Source organism: Dipodascopsis tothii (genome assembly GCF_038497935.1).
Source record: "Dipodascopsis tothii strain CBS 759.85 unplaced genomic scaffold V1510scaffold_7, whole genome shotgun sequence".
NCBI classification, from domain to species: Eukaryota; Fungi; Ascomycota; class Lipomycetes; order Lipomycetales; family Lipomycetaceae; genus Neoaidaea; species Neoaidaea tothii.
In genome coordinates, this window is record NW_027117991.1 from 197,529 (window position 1) to 216,419 (window position 18,891).

The 18,891-nt window shown below is 67.5% G+C and overlaps 9 protein-coding genes across 9 annotated transcripts; 6 read left to right on the top strand and 3 right to left on the bottom strand.

Moving 5' to 3' along the window:
* Window positions 1-92: 92 nt before the first annotated feature.
* Window positions 93-979, top strand: V1510DRAFT_413148 (splicing factor 3B subunit 5/RDS3 complex subunit 10). Its single transcript, XM_066933198.1, has 4 exons — window positions 93-223; window positions 331-413; window positions 451-574; window positions 618-979. Exons 1-4 carry the CDS (start codon window positions 221-223, stop codon window positions 663-665), a joined length of 258 nt encoding a protein of 85 aa, XP_066790299.1. The 5' UTR covers window positions 93-220; the 3' UTR covers window positions 666-979.
* On the top strand, window positions 640-2,467 carry V1510DRAFT_311244 (uncharacterized protein). The gene is made up of 2 exons (XM_066930739.1): window positions 640-1,267; window positions 1,300-2,467. Exons 1-2 carry the CDS (start codon window positions 1,070-1,072, stop codon window positions 2,368-2,370), a joined length of 1,269 nt encoding a protein of 422 aa, XP_066790300.1. The 5' UTR covers window positions 640-1,069; the 3' UTR covers window positions 2,371-2,467.
* Window positions 2,468-2,578: 111 nt separating this feature from the next.
* V1510DRAFT_413153 (uncharacterized protein) lies at window positions 2,579-3,380 on the top strand. The gene has a single exon (XM_066933199.1). The coding sequence runs from the start codon at window positions 2,765-2,767 to the stop codon at window positions 3,335-3,337; it is 573 nt and encodes a 190-aa protein (XP_066790301.1). The 5' UTR covers window positions 2,579-2,764; the 3' UTR covers window positions 3,338-3,380.
* On the bottom strand, window positions 3,358-8,618 carry V1510DRAFT_311813 (uncharacterized protein). Its single transcript, XM_066930742.1, has 4 exons — window positions 8,610-8,618; window positions 8,108-8,474; window positions 6,736-8,076; window positions 3,358-6,704 (listed from the first exon to the last, which is right to left on the bottom strand). Exons 2-4 carry the CDS (start codon window positions 8,381-8,383, stop codon window positions 3,378-3,380), a joined length of 4,944 nt encoding a protein of 1,647 aa, XP_066790302.1. The 5' UTR covers window positions 8,384-8,474; window positions 8,610-8,618; the 3' UTR covers window positions 3,358-3,377.
* Window positions 8,619-8,990: 372 nt separating this feature from the next.
* Window positions 8,991-10,491, bottom strand: V1510DRAFT_312022 (maintenance of mitochondrial structure and function-domain-containing protein). Its single transcript, XM_066930743.1, has 4 exons — window positions 10,176-10,491; window positions 9,837-10,064; window positions 9,535-9,806; window positions 8,991-9,502 (listed from the first exon to the last, which is right to left on the bottom strand). Exons 2-4 carry the CDS (start codon window positions 10,018-10,020, stop codon window positions 9,002-9,004), a joined length of 957 nt encoding a protein of 318 aa, XP_066790303.1. The 5' UTR covers window positions 10,021-10,064; window positions 10,176-10,491; the 3' UTR covers window positions 8,991-9,001.
* Window positions 10,492-11,008: 517 nt separating this feature from the next.
* Window positions 11,009-12,305, top strand: V1510DRAFT_312026 (uncharacterized protein). The gene has a single exon (XM_066930744.1). The coding sequence runs from the start codon at window positions 11,276-11,278 to the stop codon at window positions 12,110-12,112; it is 837 nt and encodes a 278-aa protein (XP_066790304.1). The 5' UTR covers window positions 11,009-11,275; the 3' UTR covers window positions 12,113-12,305.
* Window positions 12,306-12,342: 37 nt separating this feature from the next.
* V1510DRAFT_401849 (adenylate kinase) lies at window positions 12,343-13,260 on the top strand (the record flags this gene model as incomplete). The annotated part of the gene is made up of 5 exons (XM_066932055.1): window positions 12,343-12,496; window positions 12,535-12,587; window positions 12,630-12,784; window positions 12,816-13,093; window positions 13,127-13,260. 5 exons carry the CDS (start codon window positions 12,343-12,345, stop codon window positions 13,258-13,260), a joined length of 774 nt encoding a protein of 257 aa, XP_066790305.1.
* An 877-nt stretch (window positions 13,261-14,137) lies between these two features.
* Window positions 14,138-15,661, top strand: V1510DRAFT_312059 (mannan polymerase). The gene is made up of 3 exons (XM_066930745.1): window positions 14,138-14,286; window positions 14,321-15,000; window positions 15,033-15,661. The coding sequence occupies exons 1-3, from the start codon at window positions 14,240-14,242 to the stop codon at window positions 15,638-15,640; spliced, it is 1,335 nt and encodes a 444-aa protein (XP_066790306.1). The 5' UTR covers window positions 14,138-14,239; the 3' UTR covers window positions 15,641-15,661.
* Window positions 15,662-16,271: 610 nt separating this feature from the next.
* V1510DRAFT_361984 (uncharacterized protein) lies at window positions 16,272-18,231 on the bottom strand (the record flags this gene model as incomplete). The annotated part of the gene is made up of 4 exons (XM_066931085.1): window positions 16,272-17,097; window positions 17,269-17,441; window positions 17,523-17,942; window positions 18,064-18,231. The coding sequence occupies 4 exons, from the start codon at window positions 18,229-18,231 to the stop codon at window positions 16,272-16,274; spliced, it is 1,587 nt and encodes a 528-aa protein (XP_066790307.1).
* Between the last annotated feature and the right edge of the window lie 660 nt (window positions 18,232-18,891).

Genomic DNA, 18,891 nt, shown 5'->3' on the forward strand with positions numbered 1-18,891 from the left:
TTCTGTCCAAGCCCGGCCGGCTTGCGTGTCTCGTGCTGGTGGTCCTCGCTCGCGACGCGAACGGCCGGTCTATGAGTGGCTTCAAACCTGGAACCTAATCCCACTTTGCAGTCCACCACTTTCTCGCCGCATCCGCCATTAGCGACGAGCGCCACGCCTGCACGGTGCCGACCACGAACCTCCGGACGGACCCACTGGCATACGAAAGCCCGCGGACACCATGGTGAGTGTGGTTTTGATGCGCGGCCGCTGGATCGGCCGTGTGCCCAGTTTGGCGATCCGGCCGGCCGATGTTTGATAGAAACCGGGAGAAAATTTGCTGACGGACAGGCCGACAAGCTCCGGGCGCAGCAGCAGCTCGAACAGCTGCAGAACAGATACGTCGGCGTGGGCCACGCGGACACGACGCGGTAGTGAGTGGGCGCGCAGGCCGGTCGTGCTGACCGCCAGCGACTGGATGTCGAACGTGCACCGGGACACGTACGCCTCGTACGTGGGCCACCCGCCGCTGCTGCAGCACTTTGCGATCGCTCTGAACGAGCCGCAGGCGCGCGTGAAGACGGCGTTCATTGAGGTACGCGGCCGGGCGCGGACGAGGCCGGCAGCTGACGAGACAGAAGATGATTCGGCCGTGCGGCGTGCCGCCGGAGCGCGACGAGACGTAGGGGGGCGATCGACTACGTGGCGGTCGACTACGTGGCGCGGGCGCGCGGGCGCAGCGGGCGAGCCGGCTGCGATGGCCGGCTGGCGCCCTGTTGAGCGCGGGCGCGGATGGCGGGCAGGCTGCAGCCATCCGCATCGCCATGGGCCGGCCATCCGCATCGCCGTGGGCGGCCGCACCGGCCCGGCGCGGCCGGCGGCGCCCGGACTCTACGCGGCACGGCCGGTGGGCTCACGCCATCGCGCGGCGCAGCCATCGGGCTGTTGTACGATAGCAATGTATCAAGCGCCAAAAATGCGTAGAAAAGTGCGAACGAAAATGCGTAGGAAATGCGTAGAAATGCGTGGGCACCTGACGTCGTGTCGACATCACAAAAAATTTTAGCTGCGTAGGCCGGCACTGAGTTCGATGCTGTCGAGAGGACGACTCTTTTGCAAACCAACCACTTTTCGCACGCTTTCCCATCAAGCCCTGCGAGCTGCTACCCCCAGGCCATCGTTCACGTCCGCTACGTATCCAGGATCCAGAAAAATGTCGTCGAATGAGTCTGTGCTCGATCTGCTGTCGAAGTCGTTCGGCGCCTCGCTGACGCTGAACAACCCCAGCGTAAGTCGGCCACAGACAGCTCTAACAGGCAGGCCACGTCGGCGCTGGAGGCGCAATTCGCCACGCTGACGGCGGAGCAGGAGGCCAAGCAGGCGGAGGTGCTGGCGCTGTCGGAGGACGTGGGCAGCAACCTCAAGAGCCTGAACGACGGCCTGTCGGGGCAGACGTACCTGCTGGACACGGCGACGCCGTCGGTGGCCGATCTGGTGGTGTTTGCGCGGGTGCACGCGTTTGTCAAGTCGGCGGCGACGGCGGCGGACGCCAAGGACTACAGACACCTGTTCCGGTGGATTGATCAGATCCAGAACTCGGGATCGGTGGCGCTGGCCGCGGACGAGAAGATCGCGGTGGACCACGGCCTGGCGCTGCCGAAGGAGGTGAAGGCCAAGCCGGAGAAGAAGGGCAAGGCGGCGGAGCCGAGCAAGGCGGAGAAGAGCCCGGCGGCGGAGAAGAGCCAGGCGGCGCCGGCCGCGGCCGCCGCGGCCGCCGCGCCCGCGCCCGCGCCCGCCGCGCCCGACGCGCCCGCCGACAAGAAGAAGGAGAAGAAGAAGAAGGAGAAGAAGCCGGAGCCGGCCAAGAAGGAGGCCGCCCCCCTCACGCCGTCGCTCATCGACCTCCGCGTGGGCTTCATCCAGAAGGCCGTCAAGCACCCCGACGCCGACTCGCTCTACGTGTCCACGATCGACATGGGCGACGCGGACGGCCCCCGCACCGTGTGCTCCGGCCTGGTCAAGTACATCCCCATCGAGGACATGCAGCAGCGCCTGGTCGTCGTCGTCGCCAACCTCAAGCCCGTGAGCATGCGCGGCATCAAGTCGTGCGCCATGGTGCTGTGCGCGTCCAACGACGACGTCGTCGAGCTGACGACGCCGCCGGCCGGCTCCAAGGCCGGCGACAAGCTGTTCTTCGAGGGCTTCGACGGCACGCCGGAGCCGGTGCTCAACCCGAAGAAGAAGGTCTTCGAGACGATCCAGCCGAGCTTCACGACGACGGCGGCGCTGGACGTGGTGTACAAGACCGAGACCGGCGAGCTGCGCCGGCTGGTGAACGGCGCGGGCGCGGTGGTGAAGGCGCCGTCGCTGGCGGGCGCGCAGGTGCGCTGATGTAAGCAGAGAATCATATGCACGTGACCTGGGGCTGCTCGTGTCGCGCGACTCGCGCGGCTGTGTCACGTGATCGCGCACGTGACTCCCGCCGCTGTCTCACGTGACCCGCACGTGACTCCCGCCGCCGTCTCACGTGACCCGCACGTGACTCCGCCGCCGTCAGATCTCACGGCGCCCATGACGTCGCCTCTTCCTCACCATGGCCCACCTCAACTCGCAGTACCACAAGCTCGAGACGCTGGCCCCGCCCTGGACCTCGCTCTTCGTCGATGCCCTGCCCAAGCTCAGGCACGACGCCTCCCAGGTGGCGCCGTACCCCTTCACGCTCTCCACCGTCAGCGTCGCCGCGTCCGCCGCCGGCCCCGTCGCCCGCCCGCACGCCCGCACGTGCATGTTCCGCGGCTTCGCCGTCTCGCAGAGCTCCGGCGTGCTCACCATGACCACCGACCGCCGCATGCCCAAGCACGCCCAGCTGCTGTCGCCGTCGTCCGGCGGCGCCTACGAGGCCTGCTTCTACTTCCACGACCAGCAGAAGCAGTTCCGGTTCTCGGGCACGGTCAAGGTGCTGGCGCTCGCGGACGCCGCCGCCGCCGCCCGCACGGTCGTCCTGGCCGACCCGGTCAAGGCCGACGAGCCCGCGTCGGCCGAGCTCGAGGAGCTCTTCTTCAAGGCCTGGAACGAGCTCACCACGGCCATGAAGCTCTCGTTCGCCAAGCCGCCGCCCGGCGCCAAGCTCTCGGACGAGTCGGTCACGGTCCTCGACCACGTCGAGCAGCTCACCGCCGCCGCCGCCGCCGGCAAGGACCTCGACCCCGTCCAGCTCAAGGCCGGGCTGGCCAACTTCGCCGTCGTCCTCCTCGGCGTCGAGGAGGTCGACTACGTCGACGTCACCGGCGTCGGCCGGCGCATCCGGTTCCTCAAGCCCAGCGAGTACGAGTGGACGCTCGAGGAGGTCAACCCCTGACGAGCTCCAGTCAACAAGTAGTAAACATGTATTCTATGGTCTATGCCTCGCCGGCCGGCGCGCTCTCCGGCGCCGCCGCCGGCGCGCCGCGCGTCACAAACAGCAGGTCGAAGGTCTCCATCGTGCTCTTCGGCAGGAACCGCTCCAGCTTCGCCCACGTCTCGGCCCACAGCCGCAGCTTCTTGTCGTCGCCCGCGGCCTGGTCCGGCGCGACCAGGTACTGGGACGAGCTCATGACCAGCAGCACGTTCTTGAGCGACTCCTCCACGGCCTCCTCCAGGTTGTCGCGCTGGCCGCTGTTCATCAGCCGGTCCATCATGTCCAAAATTTTGAGCCACAGGCTGAGCATGCCGTCCCACTCGGACAGCTGCTCGAGGTAGTGCAGGAAGACCTTGCAGAGCAGGGACGCGGCCTGCAGGCGCGTCTCGCCCATGCCGCGGGGGTCGCTCTGGTAGACCTCGGGCCGCAGCAGGCCCGCGATGAGCGGGAAGAGGACCTGGCCGAAGATCTCGGTCCAGCGGAAGTCGTCGTAGGACGCCGCGAGCTCGGGCGTCAGCAGCGACCGCTGGAGCGACCCGAACGCCTGCTGGCGGATCTCGCGGCAGGGGTTGAGGCACTGCTCGAGCAGGCCGTCGAGGATCGGGAACCAGAACACGTTCCACGTGTCCTCGTCGTGGGTGAGCCCGGGGCGCAGGACCTTGGGCGCGAGCACGTAGAGGTCGTTGATCATGTGCACGGCCTTGACCGCGCGCTCGACGACGTCCGCGTACGGCCGGCCGGGCGTGAAGTACGTGCCGGCGGCGACCGCGGCGTTGACCTCGGCGGCCGTCATCTTCTTGCCGGCCGGGCGGCCGGCGGCCTTGAGGTCGTCCGAGCTGCTGAAGCGCTTGTCGCCGGCCTGGGCCAGCACGCCGACGGTCGGCGAGCCGTACGCGCTGAGCGCGCTGTAGGTGCGGCGGTCGGCCTTGGGCGGCGGCGCGCCCTTGGCCGCGCCGCCGAACGACGGCGTGGTCGGCCGGCCGCTGCGGCGGGCCGTGGCCATCAGGTCCAGCTTCTGCTCCCACTCGCTGCCGATGCTGCCGGCGCTGGCGAACGCGCCCAGCAGCGCGATGGCCGCGCGGAACGTCCGCGGCGAGTCGATGATCTCCAGCGTGATCTGGGCGGCGCCCGCCGCCGGCTCGGCCGCCCCGCGCTCGTCGTCGCCCGGCACAATGCTGTCCAGCATGGCAAACACCAGCGGCGCGGCCTCCAGGTTCTGCTGCAGCTTCGTCAGGACCGTCCAGAACGCGCCGTCGTCCAGGTCGGCCATCTGCTTCTTCGCCGCCAGCGCGCAGCTGTCGAAGCAGTGCGCCAGGCCCGCCGCCACGACCACCGCGCTCGCCGCCGCCGCGTCGTCGTCCACGGCCGCGATCGCGCGCATGACCCGCGGCAGCAGCGCCGCCGCCGCCGCCGCCGGCACCGCGCCCGGCCCCCCCGCGTACTCGGCCACCTTCGCCCACACCGCCAGCAGGTAGCACGCCACGCGCCCCACCACCAGCGGGTACACGTTCTTCGAGTTGGCCAGCACGGCCACCAGCTTGTCCACCAGCTTCTCGTGCAGCGCGGCCACGCACGGCTCGTCCTTGATGGCCAGGCACGTCGCCATCTCCAGCACGTACACGCCCAGCGGCGCGTACGTGCTCCGGTCGGCCGCCGCGCCGTCGAACGCGTGCTCGGCCCGCCCCAGGCTGGCCGCGCCCGTGCCGCCCAGGCCGCCCTCGACCGACGGGTCGTTGACAAAGTCGGTCCGCAGCGACAGCCACGGCCTGCGCTGGTGGACGACCATCAGGTCGCGCAGCAGGATCTCGATGATGTTGTCGATCTCGCGGCTCGACAGCGCGGCGATGTTGTCGAAGATGCTGCTGAGCTTGCACGTGTTGATGCAGTCCACCGTGCTCAGCGTGCACTCGAGCTCCTCGTCCGACGGCTCCGGCGGCCCGTCCACCGCGTAGCTCGACAGGTACGACGACAGCGTCGACAGGATGCTGCTGTCCTTGGGGTCGTTCTTCTTGATCACGTTGCCGGGCGTGATCATGGGGATGGGCGGCACCGCCAGCGTGCTCTGGAGCTCGGAGAAGTACGGCGAGATCAGCGAGTTGGCGAAGAGGTTGAGCCAGATGTGCACGATCTCCTGCCAGCCCGCGCGCACGAGCCGCTCGTTGCCCTGGACGACGCTGAAGAGGACCACCGTGGCCAGCTGCGCCTTGAAGTTGCGCCCGAACTCGATCGAGAGCGGGCTGACGGTGATGCTGCTGCCGTCGACCTGGATCTCGGTCGAGTCCGCGCCGGCCTGGTCGATGCCCACCGTCAGCGTGGAGATCTTGGACAGGCACAGCACGATGTGGTCCAGCACCTCCGGCAGCTCGTACCGCGCCGCGATGCGCGCGCAGTGGTCGAACCCGGTGATCATGCGCTCAAACACCATGCCGTCCGTGGCCGACGCAAACACGTACGCCAGCGTCGACACGATCGGCCGCCACACGACCCGGAACAGCTCCGCGTCGTACGCGTTCGTGTCGTCGCACGTGTGGAACGGCCCCGTCGCGTGCGCCTTCTGCAGCAGCTCCTTCCACGCGTACTCGAAGCCGGCCTCGTTGTCGTGCTCCTCCGGCATGATGATCTCGTTGTGCTTGATGGCGTCGTAGATCGCGTCCAGGTACTCGGGCGCAAAGTCGCGGTTGTCGTTGACCTTGCGCAGGTTGTTCTTGTACTGCTCGGCCGTCATCCGGCTCTTGACCTGGGGGTTGTGCAGGTCCGTGTTGAGCATGATGACCGAGTAGCTGAGCACGAACGCGGCGTCCTTGCTGGCGACGTCGGCCGTGTTGTGCTCGGTGTAGCGCTCCGAGAACTTCTCGACGATGCGCTCGATCTGCTGGGACTCGCCGGGGAGGCGGAAGCTCTCGAGCAGCTCGCGCAGGCCGACGTCGATGCGCTTGTCGGCGAAGTTGAAGCTGTCGATGAAGCAGTCGAGGATGTGCTTGTTGGCGGGCTTGGCGAGGAACTCGCCGAGGAGCTGCTTGGAGACGCGCGACGTGCGCCGGAGGAAGGCGGCGATGTGCCGCGGGTCGTCGCGGTCCTGGATGACGCCGTGGTCGGCCAGGAAGCGCAGCCCGTCGGCGGGGCTGCTGTTGAAGAGCGCGGCGCCCTCGATGACGAGCTGCTTCTGCGCGCGCTGGCGCTGCAGCTGCTCGAGCGGCGGCCGCGCGGGCCCGGCCGGCGCGGGCAGGTCGAGCCGGCCGGCGATGTGCGCGACCAGCGAGAGCAGCGCGTCCAGACAGAGCGGCGGCACGTTCGGCGTCGACCACGCGGCGGCGTCCGGGAAGGCGTTCTGCGGTCAGCGCGCTCGTGCGCCCACGTACCCGGCTCAGCAGCCCGACCAGGTCCTCGCACAGGTCCGGGCGCTCGGTGTCGCAGTCGTAGTTCACAAAGAGCTCGAGCATGTAGCTGGGGATCTTGACGAGCCCGCTCAGGCTCTCGACCATGGTCTCGCGCGCGTCCGGGCTGCGCACGCCGGCCTCGGCGCCGAGCCGCGCGCGCTCGCGCACCGCCACGGGCGTGCTCGCGCCCGAGCCCGCCGGCCCGGCCTTGGGCGCCGACGGCACGCCCTCGTACAGCGCCGGGTCCACGCCCGGCTCGCGCGGCACCGGCGCCCGCGGGTGCAGGCACGCGACCAGGTACGTCAGCAGCAGCTCCTGCTGCAGCTTCAGGTGCGGCCGCATCGTGTGCAGCACGGTCGACGTCACCCGCAGCGACGTCTGCAGGATCTGCGGCGAGTCGTACCGCACCAGCTGCACCAGGTACCGGCACAGGTCGTCCACCACGATCGCCCGCAGCGACGGGTGCGCGGCCACGGTCGAGCCGGCCACCTCGAACGCCACGTCGATGATCCGCAGCGCCATCACGCGCATCGTGTCGGTGTGCTGGCGGTCGTGCGGGTTCAGCAGCGACACCAGCACGCGCAGCAGCTCGCGGATCGACGGCAGCCCGTACGGCGTCACGTCGATGTCCGCGTACCCGTCCGCCGCGTCCGCCGCGGCCGCGTCCGGCCCCGGGCTCGGCGTGTCCAGCGCCGACGTCGCCTGCGGCGGCGCCACCGCCGGCTCGCCCATCTGCACGCTCGCCGAGTTCGGGTCCGCGCTGCGCCCCGACGGCTGGTGCTCCGGCTCCTCGGACGGGTCGATCTGCTTCAGCAGCTCGAACGCGCGCTGGCACATGGACACCATCGCCATCTCGGCCGACCGCCGCAGCATCTCGCTCAGGCGCATCTGGCAGCACATGCTCAGCCCGGTCTCCATCATCTCGCACACGCTCTCGTCCGACAGCAGGTCGCCGCCCGTGCCGTTCATCATCAGCTCCATCAGGTGCAGGATCCGCAGCAGCACCACCTCGTCCTGCGCCGAGTCCGACGCCTCGAAGCGGCAGTGCGTGATCGCCGACGACAGCAGCTGCATGGCCAGCGGCAGCCGCGGCGACGACGGCGTGATGATCCGGTACGCCAGGAACTTGGTGATCGCGTTCAGCGCCAGCGACGTGATCGGGCCCGTGATCGACGACGACCGGATCACCTGCAGGAACGGGTGGAACAGCGCGGGCGTGTCGAACGCGCCCATGTCTGCCGTCAGCGCGCCCGCGGCCGCCCTACCTTGGCACTCGGAGAGGCTCGCCCGCAGGCTCGTGAAGTTCGCCATCAGCGGGTTGTCCTGCGCTCAGCGCGGCTCCGCGCCCACCTACCTGTCCGGCCCGCGACTTGCGCCCGCGGATCCCCAGCCGCGTGATCAGGCTCGAGTCCATGGTCTCCATGTCGAGCGACGTGCCGGTCGTGCCCAGGATGGACGCCACCCCGGACTGCGCCCACCGGGCGTTTTTGCGCATGGCCGACGTCACCGTGATGCACTCATTGATCACCAGCGACGTCGGGTTGATGGCGATCGAGCACGACGACGGCAGCGACGACGTGCGCGGCGGAAGCTGGCCCGGCCCGACGGCGGGAGGCGTGGCCGGCGCCATTGTGCGGACAGGAGGACGGCTGCGTGGAGGTCCTGGGGCAGATGCGGCCTGGCCTGGCCTGGCTGCGGTGCGGGGGCGGTCCTGGGCGGTCCTAGAGCTGTCAGCGGGGCCCTGCGCGCGACGGCGGCCGCGCACGGCCCGGCGGCGCCGCCAGCGGGGGCGAGAGCGGCGGCCGGACGCGCGGCGGCGGCGGCCTGGAGCCGCTGCGACTGCGCGCGGAACCCACCCTGCGAAGGCTGCACGTTCTGCTGCGCCGACAGGTCCGAGTCTGCGACCTTGTCTGGTATGCCACCGTTCGATCGATGGACAGGGCTCTGGGGCCAGCTAATCGATAAATGATGGCGAGGATGGAGGCCGTGCTAGTGACGGCGGTGGACGCCTGTGTGCACACACCACGCAAAAAGTTTATTAGGGCGGAGCCTACGCTGGGCCGGACGGCCACGGGCGGCCACGGGGGCGGCCGGGCACGGCCGGGCGTGGCCGGGCGCGGCGGCCGCGGCCGCGGGGCCGGGCCGGCGGGGATACGGCGGGGTGGAACGGTATGTAGCTATAGTGTACATAGAAGGACGGGCCGCAGGCGCGGAGCCGCAGCGTTGAGCCGCGGCCGCCGGCGGCAGCCTACGCCGCGATCTTCTCCGGCGCGGCCGGGCCCTGCGCGTGCTGCTGCTTCTGCTGGTTCTCGATCTTGTTCTCGATCAGGTCGTGGAAGGCGATGATGGCCCGCACGAGCGAGCTCAGGTAGACGGTCATGAGCTCGTCGTTGGTCTTGACGGTGATGGCCGTCGCCAGCTCGTTCTCGGGCGACAGGGTGGCGTCGGCGCCGGCGGACGGGGTCGACAGGTTGGGCAGCAGGTTGAACACGTCCTGCAGCTTGTTGAGGATCAGGTGGTTCACCGGCAGCTCGCCCGCGATGACCTTGTTGAGGTACAGGCCGATCTCGTTCAGCCGGTGGTGCAGGCCCTTGAGCGACTGCAGCTGCGCGGTGATGCGCGTGGCCAGGGTGCCGACCGCGGCGTCGCGGATGTCGCGCAGCAGGTGCTCGACGCCGATCTCCTCGGCCTCCTCGGCCTCGATGATGGACGGCGTGTGGACAAACGTGCGCGCGGTGGTCGTGCCGTCCTGGGGTCAGCGGGGCGCCGCGCGGCACTCACGTCCTTGATCTCCTCGACGGCGAAGTACGCGTCCGTGGGCACGTTGATGCTCTTGGGCTCGACGTCGACGACGACCAGCAGCGGGTTGGGCGTGTACTTCTTGAACAGGTCGTTGATCTCGAGGTCGGCCGCGCGCCGCTTGGGGCCCGTGTGGTACCACCCGATCAGCTTCTCGCGCGCGTTGACCTTCTTGAACATGTCGTTCATGTTCTCGACGTAGTTGTGGTCCAGGAACCACACCGACGGGTCCTTGTCGTCCTCCTCGAACGGCACTGCGTCAGCCCCGGCCGGCGGCGACATACCTGCGAAGCTGTTGGTCACGCTCACGACCGCGCCCGTGTTCTGCCCGAGCAGCACGCCGACGACCCGCTTCTTGGTGCCCTTGACCGTGCGGTTGTAGTGGTCGACGACCGAGAGCAGGACCAGGGGCGCCAGCGTCACGGTCTGGCTGACGAGCGCCATGGTCTCGGACGTGGTGGCAGGCATGGCGGATGGATGGATCACGCGGTGACGCGGAAGCCTGCGGCGTCAGCGAGCTCGCGCGATCGGCCGCGGAGCGTTGCCACGGCACGGGGCCGGACGGGCGCGGCGGCGGCGCGACGCCGGTGCGGCGGCGCGACAGGGACGGGAGGACGACCTACCTTCGATGGATGCTGGTCGAGAGCTGGTCACGCAAGCTCGATGGCAAGGATGGGGTCTGGCGGGTTGTAGCAGCGGACTGGTAGGATAGAACTGCGTGGACGATGGTGACGTGTGGTGAGCCAGATGCCGGTGAGTGACCTGGAGGGCGCGCGGACAGAATGTCACCCCGTTGTAGGAGTGCAGAGAATGTCGCGCGGGTCGGAAAGTGCACAGAATGTCACCGCGGGTCGTGGAGTGCACAGAATGTCACCCGCGGGTCGGAGAGTGCACAGAATGTCACCCGCGGGTCGGAGAGTGCACAGAATGTCGCCAGCGCAGTCGCATGTCGATGCTACAGTGTCACCGTGAGTGTCGCGTGCACAGAATGTCGTCCGCGCGGGTCGGAGAGTGCACAGAATGTCACCCGCGGGTCGGAGAGTGCACAGAACGTCGCCAGCGCAGTCGCATGTCGATGCTACAGTGTCACCGTGAGTGTCGCGTGCACAGAATGTCGCCCGCGCGGGTTGTAGAGTGTACACAATGTCACCCGCGCAGGTCGCATGTCAATGCTACAGTGTCACCGTGAGTGTCGCGCGGACAGAATGTCACGGGTCTTAGAGTGCACAGAATGTCACCCGCGGGTCGTGGAGTGCACAGAATATCACCCGCGCAGGTCGTACGAGTCGCGCGGACAGAATGTCACCCGCGGGTCGCAGAGTGCGCAGAATGTCACCCGCGCGGGTCGTAGAGGCCACGGTCACCCGCGCGGGTCGGAAAGTGCACAGAATGTCACCCGCGGGTCGTAGAGTATACACAATGTCACCCGCGCAGGTCGTACGAGTCGCGCGGACAGAATGTCACCCGCGCGGGTCGGAGAGTGAGTGCACAGAATGTCACCCCGCGAGTCGTCGAAGCCCACCCGCGCAGGTCGTACGAGTCGCGCGGACAGAATGTCACCTGCGGGTCGTATGGTGCACAGAATGTCACCCGCCGGGTCGTAGAGTGCACAGAATGTCACCCGCGGGTCGTAGAGTATACACAATGTCACCCGCGCAGGTCGTACGAGTCGCGCAGACAGAATGTCACCGCTACAGTGTCACCGTAATGTCGCGCGCACACAATGTCACCCGCGAGTCGCATGAACAGCAATGGTACCGTGTCCGCCGTCGCCGCAACAACGCTACACTGCCAGCCGCACAGACGTCGCCGCAGAATGTCACCCCGCCGATGCACGCCCGCCGCACGCGCACAGAACGTCACCCAATGCCACCTCAGAACCCGCCAGCAAATGCACCCGAAATGTCACCCGCGTCCGCCTCTCCGACCGGGCGTCCCGGCCGTTCCCTTCATCCTGCGGCGCAGCGCCGTCCGTCCCGCCGTTGCGCACTTGTGCCCCAACCGCCCCACCCCGGCACGTCTTCGTTCGGGCCTAGGGACGGCTAGGATCTGGATGAAAGGATGCCGCGTCCAACAGGTTCCGTCTAGCGCTGCCGCGGCCGGAGCCGAGTGCGCGTCTAGCTCCGCGCACACTCCGCACTGTGCGGCGGCACTGGCCGGCCTACCGTCGGCTAGGACCCCGGAGCCGTCATCGCGCCAGGGCTCCGGACGGAGCCGGCACCGCGCGGCTCGGCCGAGCGGCCGGGCCCGGCACCCGCCGCCGTCTCTACGTACCGGCCCGCCCGCGCTCTCGGGGCACGCTATCGGAGCCACCGCGCCCAGCGGCCCGCGTCGATGCCCCAAAAGTAGGGAAAGCGGCTCGTCCGGCGGTGCCTCCGCTATGACACAGGCTACGGTTTTGGGTTGGTCCAAAAAGAACAAAAAGGAAAATATTTTTTGGTCAACAAACTGTGTGCGCCCACCCGTGCGCTTACCACACAGCGTCGCCGTAGTTCGTGTGCTAAAATTCGGGCTGCGAAAATATATATACACGACAAATCATAATCCTGCTGCTCGTTAATTTTGATTACACACACGAACGAGTGTCTGATATTCATCCAATTGGTACGTGGGCCGTGGGCGCGCGATGCGGGGCGGCGGGGCGCGCGGGTGTGGCGCCGGCGGCGGTGCGCAATCGGCCGCCGGTGTCTCAGGGCCCGTCCGTCCACGACCATTGGCCAGGCGCCCGCGCGCGGCCGCCGCCGCCGCACGGCGCGGCGCGGCACGGCGGCACGGCTGACCTCCAGAAACATGGCCAACGAAATCGAGGACCTCAAGCAGATTGTGGAGACGCTCAAGTCTCGCGTCGAGTACCTGGAGAAGAAGGTCGGCTCGCCGGCGGCGACGGCGTCGGTCAACGTGCCCAAGTCAATTCGCATGGTCCTGATGGGCCCGCCCGGTGCCGGTACGTGAAGCCGCCGTGCGGAGGAGCTAATTGAGCAGGCAAGGGCACGCAGGCGCCCAAGCTCAAGGAGCGCTACTGCGCCTGCCACCTGGTATGTGGGCCGCGGCCGCGCGCAGCCGGCTAACCCGCGCAGTCGACCGGCGACATCCTCAGATCGCACGTCGCCAAGAAGACCGAGCTCGGCAAGGAGGCCAAGAAGATCATGGACCAGGGCGGGCTCGTCAGCGACGAGATCATGGTCAACATCATCAAGGACGAGCTCACCAACAACAAGGAGTGCTCGAGCGGGTACGTAGGCCCGGCGCCGCGCTGACGCCAGCTTCATCCTGGACGGATTCCCGCGCACCATCCCCCAGGCCGAGAAGCTCGACGCCATGCTGTCCGAGTCCCACAAGGAGCTCGAGCAGGCCCTCGAGCTCAAGATCGACGACGCGCTCCTCGTGAGCCGCATCACCGGTCGCCTGGTCCACCCCGCCAGCGGGCGCAGCTACCACAAGGAGTTCAACCCGCCCAAGGTCCCCATGACGGACGACATCACCGGCGAGCCGCTGATCCAGCGCTCGGACGACAACGTCGAGGCCCTGAAGAAGCGCCTGGGTACGTACTGCGCGCGCGCGCGACTGACGCCAGCCACCTACCACGCCCAGACCGCGCCCATCGTGGGCTACTACCAGAAGACGGGCATCTGGAAGGTCGTGGACGCTTCGCAGAAGCCCGCGGCCGTGTGGAAGTCCATCCTGAACTCGTTCAACGACACCGACTAGGTGCGTGGACTGTACCGAGCGAATCTGTCCCCTTTGCTGCGCGCTGCCAGACGGCGGTGCTGATGTAAGCGATCGCGTAAGCGGTCATGTAAGCGATCATGTAAGCGACCCCCCGTCGCTTATGTAACGGCTCCGCGCCGCCGCGCGCCCGCCCGTAGCCCCTCCCCCGCCTGCCCAGCGGCCGCCGCGGCCGGCCTGCCTCGCGGCGCTCAGCGGCCCGCGGCCGGCGCGGGTTTGCAGCGCGACCGGCGCCGGCTCGTCGGCCGACTTTTGGTGATGCAAACCTTTATTTACACCCTCAACCAATTTTGTTTCTTTTTTTAACTAACGCATCACTGCACGGCGACTCTTCCTTGCCGTCTTGCTGGACTCCTTTGGCAAGATAGCAGAAGTCTTCGACAAATTGTTCTATTGGTAAGTTCGCGCCGGTCGTGCCTCTCGGCTACTGCTCTTCGGCTCGGCCTCGTGTACAAGATTGAAAATTGGCGGCGTCGTGCCGGCACGACCCTCAACATCAATCATCCACCGCTGCTGGCCGCCCTTCCGGGGGATCCTGGGTGCTCGTCGAGGCGGCGGCCGTGTCTGAGCCGGCGCCCGCCTGACACGGCGGCAGCGCAGGGCCGACCCAGCGGCGGCGACCCGAGAATTCGCTATATGGCCGAGTCTCGGTTGCCGGGGCAGAGGCCTCCTGGGCAGCCAGGCGGCGGTGACCGGGCCTGCCGGCGCGTGCCAGAGCGCGCGGCTCGCCGCGCGCAGCAGCCCGCTTTCCGGCCTCTGGCTCGGCCCGGGCGGCGTTCTAGCAGCCACTGACGACCAGGCACCCGGCCGATCTGAGAACGCAGACCGGCTCGCGCCGACCAGCAGTCCTCTCTCCAGCCACCCGACACTCGCAGCCACGGCCCATTGGAGCGCGTGGTCCGCAGCCGACATCGTCTGAGCCGTGTTCGTCACGGACACATGCGTTTTGTCCGCCGCCATCATGAACTCGTACTCGCATAACCAGCCGTTCAACATGCCGTCACAGAAGTAGGCGCAGGCCGCGGCCGTTCTAACGTGGCAGGTTCCAGGCCCGGTCCAAGCAGCCGTTTTTCCGGCGCCGGCAGAGCCTGATCCGGGTGTTTGTGATCGCGCTGCCCGTGTCGCTCCTCCTGCTCATTCTCTTCCCGTCGCTGCGGGCGGCGGTCGTGCCCAGCCTCGGCTCGCGCAACTACTTCCGCGACGACCCCAACGTGCCGTCGGTGCACCACTACGACCTCAGCGGCTCGGTCGGGTCCGGCCACGGCTGGGAGCGCAACGAGCGCGTGCTGATGTGCATCCCGCTGCGCGACGCCGCGCCGCACCTGCCGCTGCTGTTCTCGCACCTGCGCAACCTGACGTACCCCCACTCGCTGATCGACATGGCGTTCCTGGTGTCGGACTCGAAGGACGAGACGCTGCTGCTGCTCAACACGATGCTCGAGCGGCTGCAGGAGGACCCGGACCCGTACCAGCGCTTCGGCGACATCGAGATCTACGAGAAGGACTTTGGCCAGGTCGTCGGCCAGGGCTTCTCGGACCGCCACGGCTTCGCCGCGCAGGGCCCGCGCCGCAAGCTCATGGCCCGCGCGCGGAACTGGCTGCTGGGGACCGCGCTCAAGCCCGAGCACAGCTGGGTGTACTGGCGCGACGCGGACGTGGAGGTCGCGCCGACGACCGTCATCGAGGACCTGATGCGCCACAACAAGGACGTCATCGTGCCCAGTAAGTGCGCGCTGCCGGCAAGCTGACCGCAGACGTCTGGCGCCCGCTGCCCGACTGGCTGGGCGGCGAGCAGCCCTACGACCTCAACTCGTGGCAGGAGAGCGAGACCGCCATCCAGCTCGCCCAGACGCTCGACGAGGACGCGGTCATCGTCGAGGGCTACCCGGAGTACGCCACCTGGCGCCCCCACCTGGCCTACCTGAGAGACCCCTACGGCGACCCCGAGGTCGAGATGGAGATCGACGGCGTCGGCGGCGTCTCCATCCTGGCCAAGGCCAAGGTCTTCCGCCACGGCGCCCACTTCCCGGCCTTCTCCTTCGAGCGCCACGCCGAGACCGAGGGCTTCGGCAAGATGTGCAAGCGCATGGACTTCTCCGTGGTCGGCCTGCCCCACTACGTCATCTGGCACATGTACGAGCCCAGCGTCGACGACCTGCGCCACATGGCCGAGATGGAGGAGGAGCGCATCCGCCGCGAGAAGGAGGAGGCCGAGAAGGCCGAGCAGCAGAGCGCGGCCGAGGCCGGCGAGAAGAAGGGCGAGGGCGAGACCGCGGCCGAGGCCGCTGAGAAGGAGAAGGAAAAGGAGAAGGACAAGTCCGACGCCGGCCCCGGCCAGGCCGCCGAGAAGGTGCCGGTCTAGGGGCCCGGCCTCGTGTAGCTTCGCCAATCGCACCTCCGATTCTAGACTGTCCCTGCCCGTTTCTGCCCTGCTCGGCCCGCAAGCGGCGCCGGCGGCAATCTGTATTTACCTAGCTCGTACCCTGCTTTCTGCGCGTGCGCACCAGCTGCGCCCGGCAGCCGGCGTGCGCCGTGCGGCGACCTATGACTTACGAAATACATGTTCCATCACCACGCTTGTCGCTCAGGCATCCGCTTTATTCGCTTTTTTACACTATATTACAAAAGTTGGCCTAACAGACTGATGCGGCGCCCAGACCCGGGTCGTGAGCGCGGCGCGCCCGGACCCGGGTCGTGAGCACGACGCGCCCAGACCCGGGTCGTGAGCACGGCGCGCCCGGACCCGGGTCGTGAGCACGGCGCGCCCGGACCCGGGTCGTAAGCACGACGCGCCCATACCCGGGTCGTAAGCACGACGCGCCCATACCCGGGTCGTAAGCACGACGCGCCCGTACCCGGGTCGTGAGCACGGCGCGCCCAGACCCGGGCCGTGAGCGCGGCTCCCGCCGCTCCAGCCTGAAGATGCGGGATGTGGTGTAGCTGGCTGGCGGCAGTGCGCCTCTATGATCCGTCCAAAATTTCCGTGGTCTTCGTCACTCTTCCGCCTCCTCAGAGTCCTTCAAGCACGTGGCGTGGTAGACGTTGCCGTCGTCGGACAGCACCGCGTTCATCCACACCCAGTCCTCGGCCTTGTCGTGCCACTCGCTGGTGAACTTCTCCTTGCAGATGGGGCACGCGGCCGCGGCCAGGGCGGGGTCGGTGGGTATGGGAATGTACTTCTGCAGCAGGCCCACCTTGCTGTCCTTGCGCTGCAGCTTGCCGGGCGGCTGGGCGACGTCGTCCTTGGCGTTCTTCTCGAGCACGGTGTCGGCGTCGGTGAACTGGATCCACTCCTCCTCGGTCAGGAACCAGCTGCGGCTCTGGCCGCGGGTCTCGTCCCGGAGCCGCTTGTTGATCCGGAAGTGCCAGTCCAGGTGGGCGTCGCGGCGCGCGCGGTCCTCCTTGCTGTTGGAGAAGCGGCGGCCGCAGGTGCGGCACGAGTTGGGGATGGCGTTGTAGAGCAGGTACGAGAGGTCGGGGCGCCTGGTCTGCAGGAACCTGCTGGAGAGCTCGACGTCGGCCGACATGAGCACGCGCAGCGACTCGCCGGTGCCGCCGGTGGCCGACATGAGCGCGTGCGTGCCGCCGTTGGACGCGCGCATGGCCGTGTTGATGGCGTGGATGGTGTCGGCGGTGCGGACGTCGCCGCTGCTGCTGGGGATGAGCCCGGCCGACATGAGCGACGCAAACAGCGTCGACGGGTCCGCGCCGTTGAGCGCGGGCGGCGCGTAGCCGGCGCCGGCCGGCGGCAGCTGCGCGCGCGCGTGGTCGGGCGCGCCGTAGTGCGACGCCAGCGACGCGATCGCCGACATGGACGTGCTGTCGATCGTGCCCTGCGACGTGGGCACGACCCACGGCATGCTCGCCGGCGGCTGCGACGGCTGCCAGGCCGCGGGCGGCGCGCCGGCCGCCTCGTGCGCCTGCATCATCCGGCGCTGCTGCTGGTCGCCCAGCGTCTTGATGCGCTCCATGATCGTGTTGAGCTGCGACTGCGGCAGGCTCGACTTGACCAGGATGTCGCGCAGGCTGGTCAGCGCCGACAGCTGCGTCTGCGCGTGGCTGTCGGCGAAGTTCTCCTTGAGCTGGTCGTTGGTGAGGTCTATCAGCCGGGCGATCTCGCGCAGCAGGATCTCGGACGTCACCGCGCCGGTGCCGTCCACGGCCTGAGAGAACCCGGCGGCGCTCCGTGCGTCGCCGTCGTCGTACCCGAACGGCTCCGGCGGAGTGTACGAGTGGTCCGAGACGTAGTGCTCGCGGGGCCCGCTACTTCCGCCGTGTACGTGGCCGGGCGGCCGGCTGTAGGGCGTCGGCGCCGCCGCGTACCGGTGCGCGGGCGGCATCTTGCCGTACGGCCCGCGCAGCTGCGCCTGCCGCTGGTCCTGCTGCTGCAGCTCCAGCAGCGCCGTCCGCGCCTTGAACAGGAAGTTGTCGATCCGCCGGACGGGTTCCGAGGAGAAGAGCTGCTGGCCGGTCGAGCTCATCGGTTGCTTCCAGGTCTGAAACAGTTCGGCCATCTTGCGGCGCACCGGGTCCGGCACCAGCGTGTACGCGTCCGTGAACGTTTTGTAGAGGTTCCGTCCGAAGAGCAGCGTGTATGGGCTACCGACGTTTTTACAGATAGAATCCAACAGGTACAGCGCCGGCAGCTTGGACGCGGGCGAGCACTTACGGACATTAGCAATCAACTTCAAGCACCGAGCGCGGTATCGCGGGTATCTGTCTGGCGGCCGGAGGTATAGCGCCGCCAGCGGGGTATCCGACCAAAGAAACAGAGAGCGAACTTACTTTATTTACATGATCTTCGATCGCCCGAGTGATCACCTCCGCAGCAGGCAGGTTCTCCTGGGCGATAATGGTCAGATTGGTGATTATGGGTTTAGAGTTGACCGTGAGCTCCTCCAGCGATGTCATGTAGTCTTGCCGGATGGCCTCCAGCTCTGTTTGGCTGGTCATGTTGTGAGGTGCCCGAGAGAAAAACAGAAGAAAGTATCCGAAAAGCGATGCAAGCAGACCACCGATCACAGAACCCAGCAGGCAGCCTTTACTATGTGATTCTCAAAGACAGCTCTTTAACCCTCCGCACGAATCAAAGTATATATATATATTCACACTAACTTATGAATAGTACGCGACAAGAGCTCTCGTGGCTCCCGGAGGCCGTGATCGTGTCGTGACTTTACCCTGTGGCCAGCGGTCTTCCCTGCCGGGATTGGATGCTGAGCAGCGAACTGAGGCGTCTGGTGCTCAGAGGGCCAGCCTCTGCTCTCTACTGCTAGGATTAATACCACCGACGGCAACACTAGAGCAGACGATTACTATATCAGACCCCGCTACTGGCGCATTCACTGGCTCTTGTCTTCCTACTGGCTCTCGCTGTGGGGGACCGTCATACACCGTCGTGACGACCGCTATATGGATTCCCACGCACAACCCCAGGGAGCGTGTGTAGAGATGAAAAGGCAGGAATGTCCAAGGATGATTGGGAAAAAAGAAAGGAAAATTGGAGACCGAGCAGAAATATAAGGAAAACAAGAGAAGGCCGCGCCAGGGTAGGGGCTGTTCGCATGACGTGGGCGGCACGTGACGCCGCGATCGGCACGTGACGCCACGTGA